Below are 9,649 nucleotides of genomic sequence, written 5' to 3' on the forward strand. Positions count from 1 at the left end.
TAGAGCACCTTTTCATCTCTGTGCTCCCCTGGTGTCTCAGATGGTAAAGAATCTCCCTGCAATACAGGAGACCAGGGTTTGATCCCTGGATCTGGAAGATCTGGAGAACCACTCCAGTATTCTTGCCTGGAGAATTCCACGGGACGAGGAGCCTGATGGGCTGCTGTCCCAAAGAGTCAGACACGACTGAGTAACCAGCACTTCATTTTCATCTCTGTAATCCCATCTCAAGCTGTGGCACAAAAGTGGTTTTGGTACATATTTTGTTGACTTCAGCTGAGTCACCCACAGACGCTTACTGGGCACTTCCGGGGTACGGGGCATTGGGGACACACAGCGGGGTACAGCACAGATCCAGTCTCTGCCTGGTGGAGCCAAGAGGGAAGATGAAAATAAATTAGTATCCAGTCAGGGTTTCAGTGGCCCTCGGTGCCAGGCTTCTAGGAGAGACACTAAGTCTGGGAGGGTTTCCTGGAGGAAGTGACTTTGATATACTGAAACCCAAGGACAAGTAGGATTAACCAGTAATCCTGAGGCGTGGAGAGTCCTGGCAGAAGAACAGCCCAGGCAAAGACTGAGAAGCTGGGTAAGGTCACAGTGTTCCTGAGGACAGGGTGGCAGGGGAAGATTGTACTGAGACTTGTTTGTTGGCATCAGTGGGGCCTTTGTGGGCTTTGCGGGTGGAGAGGGAAGAGGTATGAGTTGTGTCCTCACTGCAGCAGGAGCCAGAGCAGGCCTGTGGCAGGAAGTGCTGCATGGGGCTTAGCCAAAGTATTTTTCTTCCACTTCCGGGATGGCTTCAGCAGAGAAGAATGCAAAGAGTGAGTTTCTAGGCCACTGACAACTCTCACAGTGTGAGGGTCACTGTGGTATACTGAGAATGAGCAGAAGGGGGACAGAGTGAGGACAGAGGCACCGTCAGTCCCAGAGAAGTCTCTGGCATGTGTCTCTGGCATGTGAAGTCTCCATGAGGTGATCCCAAGGGGCACAGCCCAGCATTTGCCCGTAAGTTGGATATTTTGTTGATGCAAACATCCTAAATTTTCTCCTGGCATAAAACCCACAAATACAAAGAATAAACAAACGAAACTGGAGACAAAGGTAAACTCATGTCATGGATAAAATATCTCCATAGTATGAACAATGGCTGCATGCATGTGTGCTAAGTCGCATTAGGCATGACCAATTCTTTGCAACCTTGTAACCCGCCAGGCTCATTGGTTCGTGGGATTCTCCAGGCAAGAATACTGGAGTGGGTTGCCATGTCCTCCTCCACGGTATCGTCCCAATCCAGGGATCAAATCCATGTCTCTTTGTCTCCTGTATTGGCAGGAGGGTTCCTTACCATTTGCGTCACCTGGGAAGCTCAAGCAACAATTAGAAGACAATTAAAAAAAAATTCCAGTGACTTAGCAGGATATGAATCCATAGATCACAGAAAATGAAGTACAAATGGCCCTTAAACCGAGAAAAAGATGCTCAGCCTCACTCATAATAGGAGAAATGCAAATTAAAAGTAGAGTTGACCCTCGAATAACAAGGGGTTGAACTGTGATGGTCCATTGATACACAGATTTTTTTCAATAGCTATGTACCACAGTACTGCACATTCTGCAGTTGGTTGAATCAGTGGGACTTCGGGTATGGAGGGCCGTATATAATGTTATCCATGGATTTTTGACTGCACAGAGGTCAGCACTCTTAATCCCTCTGAGTTGTTCAAGGATCAACAGTATAGTGAAACCATGCTTATTTTAATGGACTCAGGAAATGATGAAATTCAACACCTACTCATGATTTTTTTTAAAAAGTCTAACAAACTATGTGCAAATGGGAATTTCCTCAATCTGATAAGGAGTACCTACCAAAAGAAGTCTACAAGTAATATTATACTTAATGTAAAAGACTAAATTGTGTCCTTCAGAGATTGGGAATAAGACAAGAATGTCTATTCAGCATTGTTCTAGAGTTCATAACCACTGCAATGAGGCAAGAAAAATAAATAAAAGGCTTAAAGATTGAAAAGGAGGAGGTAAATTTGTCCTTGTTTGCAGATGATATGATTGCTTATACTGACAATCCAACGAAATCTATGACAACTACTGGAACTAATCAATGAATTTATTAGTTCAAAGTTCACAGTTTAAAAAGTTAATGTATAAAATTCAGTTGAATTTTTTATATACTAGCAAGAAACAATTGAAAATGAAAAAAAATTTTAAATGCCATTTGCAACAGCACCAAAAAAGATAAAATACCTAGAAATAAATGTAACAAAAGACTGTTTTACTAAAAGTTACTGATATTGCTGAGAGAAACTCATGAATACATAAACAAATGCAAAGAAATACCATGTTCATGGATCAGAAGATTCAGTGTTATTAAGACATTAGTTCTTCCCAAACTGGTCTATGTGAAAGTCTCTCGGTCATGTCTGACTCTTTGCAGCCCCATGGAATATACAGTCCATGGAATTCTCCAGGTCAGAATACTGGAGTGGGTAGCCTTTCCCTTTTCCAGGGTATCTCCCCAACCCAGGGATCGAACCTAGGTCTCCCGCATTGCAGGCGGATTATTTAGCAGCTGAACCACAAGGGAAGCCCAAGAATACTGGAGTAGGTAGCTTATCCCTTCTCCAGGGGATCTTCCCAACCCAGGAATCGAACCAGGGACTCCTGCATTGCAGGCAGATTCTTTAACAACTGAGCTATCAGGGAAACTGGTCTATAGAATCAATGTAATTCCAATCTAAATTCAGCAGATTTTTTTTTTTTTAAGAAACTGGCATTGACTTTAAAATTCATATAGAATTATGAAGGGCCAAGCTGATTTTTTAAAAGAAGATAAAATCAGAATAATTATTCCACCTAACTTCTAGGCTTACTATAGAGCTAGAATAAGAAGACAGTTTGGTATTGGTGAAAAGATAGACAGGTAGATCAATAAAACAGAATAGAGCAACAGACCCATATAAATATAGCCAGTTGACTGTTGACACAGATGCTAAGGCAATCAAAGGAGAAAGGAAAATTCTTTTCAACAAATAGTATCAGAACAACTAGACAGCATATGAAAAATAACATTAACCCTTACCTTATATCATACACAAAATTAACTCAATATGAATCACAGAGACTTGAATGCATAACCTAAAACTCTAAGACATCCAGAAAAAAGTAGAAGAAAAAAATTTTGCAAACTGGTAGGCAAAATTGTCTTAGCTAGAAAATTAATAAGTTAGACTTCATCATTTTGCTCTTCAAAAGACACCATCAAGAAAACAGAAAGGTAATACATAGATCAGGAGAAAATATTTGCAATGCATGTATTAAATAAACAAAATACCTGCATCCAGAATATATAAATAATTCTTACAACTCAGTAATAAAACAAACAACTCAATAAGAAATTGGGCAACAGATTTGAATAGACACTTCACCAAAGAGGATATATGCGTGGCCAACGAACATGTGAAAGGATGCTCAACATCACTAGCCTGGGAAGTACAAATCCAAACCACATGAAGATACCATCTCACACCCACAAAATGGGAACAGTTAAAAAGACAATAGCAAGTGTTGACAGCGCACTTCTGGTGTAAAGGAAGAGTGATACAGCCACCGTGGAAAACAGTTTGGCAGTTTCTTAAAGCTAAACATAGAATTACAATCTGACCCAGTCACTCCACTCCTAGGTATTTAGCAAAAATAGAATGGATGTCCCTGCAAGGCCTTGTATACCAGCATTCATTGCAACTTTATTTGTCATCGTCCTAAACTGAAAACAACCAAAAAGTTCATCAGCAGGTGAATGAATGAACAAGCTGGTCCAGCCATCCAGGGCAATACGACTCAGCAATAAAAGGGAATAAACTACTGATAAACACAACACCATGGAACAATTGCTGAACTATCCTGTTGAGTGAAAGAAGCCGAGCACGAAGCTTCCATATAAAATTCTGAACCTTGCAAACTCATCTTAGTGATGGAAAGCAGATCAGGGTTACCTGGGAATGAAAGCATGGCATTGCAGGTATTTTCTCTCAATCTATGTCTTGCCTTTCTGTTTTCTCAGTGGTGTCTTTTGAAGAGCAAAATGATGAAGTCTAATTTATCAATGTTATCTAGCTAAGACAACTTTGCAAAAATTTTTCTTCTGTTTTTTTCTAGATGTCTTATAGTTTTAGGTTATATATTCAGGGATCAAACTCACGCTCTTGGCAATGAAATTGTGGCATCCTAACCACTGGACCAGCAGGGAATCCCCTCACTTCCCTTGTTGGGGACTAAGATCCCACAAGCCATGTGGTGTGGCCAAAAAAGAAAAAGTGGAAATGACCCAGCCCTGTGGAAGGGAGCAGACAAAGCTGAAGAAATTGGTCTGAAACCCAGCAAATCTCCTTCTAGCAAATGAGACTTCCAAGAATGATACCTTTACAGCATTATTTAGTCATCAAAATCACTCTTAGGACAGCAATCTGTTGGAAATAACCTAGATGTCCAGCCACAGGGGATTCATTGAATAACCTATTGCCATTCTCAGCATTGAATATTATGCAGCTATGCAAAAAAAATAAGGTAGCTTAATGCTGACAGTGTGGAAAGACCTCCCAGATGCTGCAGCCAGTGCAGCAGATAGGGATCTAAAGTGGTCGGCACACAGTTTGGAAAAAAGAAACTAGAGACAGAATTAAAGTTTTAAAGATGGGACTGGGAGACTCAAGACCTCTAGGATCAAGAGCCCTGTTCCTCGGAATGACAACACTTTTATTTAGTGTCTTGGCAAGCAGAAAGTATCTGTTGTGCTACAATAAAATCAGCCTCCTGTGTCCCCAGTCACGTCTCCCATTTTATTGATTACTTTGAACTATCTTTGTTGTTTTCTTGTACAAGGGGTATCAGCCAGCTGGAGGTCATAGACCCGCATATGCCTTGGGAAGATATCTTGGTGTGTGTACAAGCAACGTTTTGAATTTGCGCTGACCCAGTGTTCCAAGGTCCACACTATGTTTTTCCTTGGCTTAGCAGGGCATGATGACCCCAACTAGTCAACCTGATGTACTTTTGTTTAGATTATACTGTATTGCTATGTTTTGCTTTTATTCTTTTCCCATGGTGATTTTCTCATGGCTTAGCCAGAGCAATAGGCGGCTGATTGTTAACCCCTGCATGTCCCTCTTTTTGTTTTTGCAGCAGAAAATATGTTGACCTCGCAACTTCTTTCTTCATTAGTTATCGGAGGGCTAGCGTGCATTTGAGGACTAAACAGATTATAGTGAAACAGCAAAACACAGCTAGCGTTCTGATGAGAACACCTCTGATACCTTTGATCCATTCGAGAGGTTTTAATGAGTTAAGGCCTTCTGCTATCCCTTGAAGTATATCCGTACCTGGTAATAGTCTAAGAGAAGCATGCTGTATGCCAATAATTCTTGCTTGTAGCTTTTTAATACTAGAGTAAGGTTGTTGGCCGTATGGCCCTGCAAGTGCCATCTAACATTTCCCCAGGTGTGTTCAGATTGGTTATATTCCTGAGGGGTTACACAGAAAGTAGTAATGTTCCAGTGACACTCTAAATGTATTTTTAATTTAAGATTTTGTACTTCTCCCAAAAGTAGCACTGCATTTTCTAAATCCACCAACCTGTTGTTAATCTCCTCATCTATATGAATTTGGGCTCCCCAAGAGTAACTGGTGGTTGTTTTTTTTTTGTAACTGGCGTTTTTATGCCACTCCTGCACAAAAGTGGTAGTTGGTACCATCTGATGGAGAGCTACTCCCCCCACTGCCGCTGTGGTGGTGATAGCAATAATGCCCATTATGGCGGCATTAAGGAACCCAATAAAACGCTTGGATCTTTTCAGAATGGTATTTAGTACTGTGAGCAAAGTATGCATGTCAGGGGAGAGTTCCCAAGACCTACTTTGAGTTACTGGCAGCCAAACTCCTAAACGTCTGTGCAAAATCACATAGGAACGATTAGAGTTAAATAATGAACTGTTCAAGCAGGTATATGGCTTACAATCCTGGCGGGTCAGATTCCTTTCTGTCTGATTAATAGTTATAGTGCCAATCATAATTACATATGGATCCCTAACACCTGCTTGAGTATAAAATGTCCAATTTGTTGATGTATTGAATGACAGAGTATAATTCGTGGAATAAGAATAATTTACACCCCAAATTTGATATTTTTTCAGGCTTATGGCCAACTTCCATACTTCTGTTTGAGCCCTACCTAATTTGAGCTGTGGCTATGGTGGAGACATGCTAGATAATGGGATAGGCTGAATGTGCAGTAATGTCAGTGTGATTGTATTCAGACACATGCCAATGCAATTTCTTGTAAGGACTGCAGGATGAGTTATGGTATGAGCAATTAGAGACTGCATACCCCTTAGGGGACCAGTCCCAGACAATTCCATAGGAGCCATTAAGTAAGATCACCCCCTCAGTTCCGCGACAATTACCCCAGCGTATTTGGTCTTGTCGGTCTGCCCATATGCGTCTGTTCTCACGCAAGAGTCTATCTGGCTTAGTTAGATTATCTTGATTAGTCTCTTGATATCCAAAGCTCAATCCAGAAAGTAAATGCAGTTGAACCTTAGTGTGATTTCTGTTTAAACAATTTACAGAGAGCCAAGCCTGCACTGATAGATAAGACAGCCCTGGCCAGCACCCAAGCAAAAAGGCCAAGTGTCAAAACCCAAAGTATTGTTAAAGGGGGTCTCCTCTTCTTTTTTATGAATGGGCAAATGCTTATCTTCTGGACCAGGGATCCAGGAAGAGTCATTAACATAAACAGGGATAGATCCTTCACCACAATTAACAGGCCTGAGCAATGGGGGATTTGGTACATAGATAGGACCAATAGGTATATTAGCAAAGAATAGGTATATTCTTTGCTTCTGCCAAAGCCAGGGGTATACTCACTGAGATATCAGGGCAAACATAGCCATGGTCAGGTTGCCTGGAGTCACTGGTCGTTTCTGCTTGGTTTTACTCTATGAGCTGGAATCCACACAGGTTCTAGACCTTCTCCTGGGGAGAGTATAAGCAGGCCTTCTTCCCCATGTAATTAACTTCCCCAGTGACCAAGCATTTGTTAGTGGATCTTGCTACCAAATCACAGACTTAGTTGTATTTGTGGATGTAGCCTGAAAATGTCACTCAGCTGCAGTTTCCATAGTTTGTGCTGAAATAGTCAAAAAATTGAGGGTAAATAAAGCTTTACTCAATATTGTTTGTTGTCCTATGGCATGTCCCCCTTTTTGTTTTTGTATTATATGTTTTTTTTTTTCAGAGTTCTGTTAATTCCTTTAATAATGTTCAAAACATATTGGTACATGTATATAAAACTTAGAAGCTTTTTTTTTTTTTTTCTTTGGGAAGCTTTTTAATGATACAAATTAAGTTGGAAGAACAAATGTTTAATTGCAAATAAGTATATAGCATTTTCTAATTAGCCCCTTGGGTTAAAGAAAAAGTCATATATACCTTTTTATAATACAAGCCAGCCACTATTTCTAAAATTAATCTTCACAGATACTTTCATACTGTAACTATTGCTGGAAAGCTGGTGATAGAGGACTCTGTCCTCTAAGACTCCTGAGGCAGGGAAAAAAAAGGGAAATCAGGAGTAGTTCACAGACTCAGAATTTTTCTCTAAGCTCTTACAGTGCTGTGATAGCCAGTTTAACACTAAGAGTTCTAAAATAGCATCTAACTAGAACATAAAGTGTATCAGAATTTTTAGAAACTCACAACTGTATGAATAAAGGTAATTCCAGTACATTTTATGAAATCATAATATGAAATTATTGATTCATATTAGATTTTTCAACAGTAGTATTTAAAATACACATGGGCATTATTTACCATATAGATACCTTTTTAAAAGGAAACAGTGCTACTGATCCATAATGTGTCATTGCTGAAACAGGTAAGTAAGAGAAGCTACATTTATTTTCTATCAGTGTGTTTTACAGAAAAACTTCTATAAAGGTATTAAATAAACCATAATGAAAAATATAATGTATTACCAGTTTTTATTTAGGAGATGGAGCTTTCACTTTATCCCATATTTTCCTCAGAGGTAGACTTTGTTTTTGTTTCAATGAGTTCTTCTACTCGAGCCAGAACACTTTCAATCAAATCAAATGTGAAAAGAGCTGAATGTAGGACCTTAAGCTGCATTTCAGGAGGCATATTTGGGATCTCCTCTCTACCTACATTTAATGAACAATGATCTTTAGACTTCTGGACTTCTTGGCTATTCTTAATTTCTGCTTCATAATGTGCTTTTGACATATTGAGTCCTGTATGGAGGGGCTTTAAGAAATTATTCTCAATCTTTTCAAGTTCTGTCCACAAACCAGTTTGATTGTCTTTTTCATTGTCTTTGATAACCAAATATCTCAGTAAATTCAACGAAGCCATTATCCTATCTGAGTTTTGCAGTAGATCTGTTTCAGCACCCTCTGGGAGAAAGAGTATCAAATCTAGAAGGGAAATCAGCTGTGGTCCTGTAAACCATTTGTTATATGTTTTCTTTAATGACATGTCAATTTGATTTTTGATATTTTGAATAATAAAGGCCTCCACACCTGAGTGATTACTTGTATTCAGTAAGCACCTAAATAATGTATATTTGCCTTGTGGATCCAATTTGTTAATATATAGCTGAAGCACAGCTAAGCCTTTTTTCCTCAATGTCTCAATGGGGCAAAGGGTCATTACTTTGACTAAGCCCTGAGGTACCGTAAGAAAACTCTTGATTTCTAAGTACTGGTGAAGTAGACTGCTATCCTCTATTCTCAGTAAACCATTCTCCAACAGATCCAATCCTTTGGAGAAAACAGACTCCTCTGTTCTTTGTAAAAGGACTTCAATATGCCCCATATTAAATTGCAAAAGATATGATGGGCTTAAGACCATTGGAAGCTGATCAATACTGATGCCCTGCACAAATACTAGATATGCCAGAGAAGCCATAGAGTCTGATAACTGTTTGTCTTCTTCTTCCTCAAATTCAAGGTAATTCCAAATCTTCTTTTTCCTTCTATGATTAAAAATCATTTTGGGAAAAGGGTATCCAATTGCTGACAAAAATCCCTTTACCAATAAATCAAGCAGCAGGAAATGACACTTTCTTTTATCATCTTCCTTTTCACTCCTTAAAAGTGATCGAACAACAGGACCAACAAGATTCCACCCCATATTCTTGACGATGACCTTATTCTTTTCATTCTGAATAATTTCTAACAGTTGATCTATGTGCCCTTCATCTATACATCTTTGGCCTGCTAACTGAAGCAGGCCAAAATCTTCCTCTTTAAAGTCTTGCTCTTCTAGGATTTGACATCTCTTTATGATAGACTGTAGTTCCTCCACAGCCATTCCTTATTTTTTCCAGTTTTGATGCGCCAGGCCTCTCGCCCCTCCCGCGGCTTTCCGGGTCCCTCCCCTCCCAGCCGGCCCCGCCCCGCGCTGCGCGCCGGGTCTTGGGGGAAAGACGCCAGGGTCGGTTCCCTATATTATATGTTTAAATGATTGATTAGCCCCCTCCACTATGGCCTGTCCTTGTGGATTATAGGGAGTGTCAGTAGAATGTTTTATAGCCCAAATTTTAAGAAATTGTTGGAATGCTC

At 39.9% G+C, this 9,649-nt stretch overlaps 1 protein-coding gene across 1 annotated transcript; it reads right to left on the bottom strand.

The window, feature by feature from the left end:
- Positions 1–7,946: 7,946 nt before the first annotated feature.
- LOC122440728 (glomulin-like) lies at positions 7,947–9,417 on the bottom strand. Its single transcript, XM_043467318.1, has one exon. The coding sequence runs from the start codon at positions 9,396–9,398 to the stop codon at positions 8,073–8,075; it is 1,326 nt and encodes a 441-aa protein (XP_043323253.1). The 5' UTR covers positions 9,399–9,417; the 3' UTR covers positions 7,947–8,072.
- Between the last annotated feature and the right edge of the window lie 232 nt (positions 9,418–9,649).

The sequence above is a fragment of the Cervus canadensis genome, chromosome 4 (assembly GCF_019320065.1).
Source record: "Cervus canadensis isolate Bull #8, Minnesota chromosome 4, ASM1932006v1, whole genome shotgun sequence".
NCBI classification, from domain to species: domain Eukaryota; kingdom Metazoa; phylum Chordata; class Mammalia; order Artiodactyla; family Cervidae; genus Cervus; species Cervus canadensis.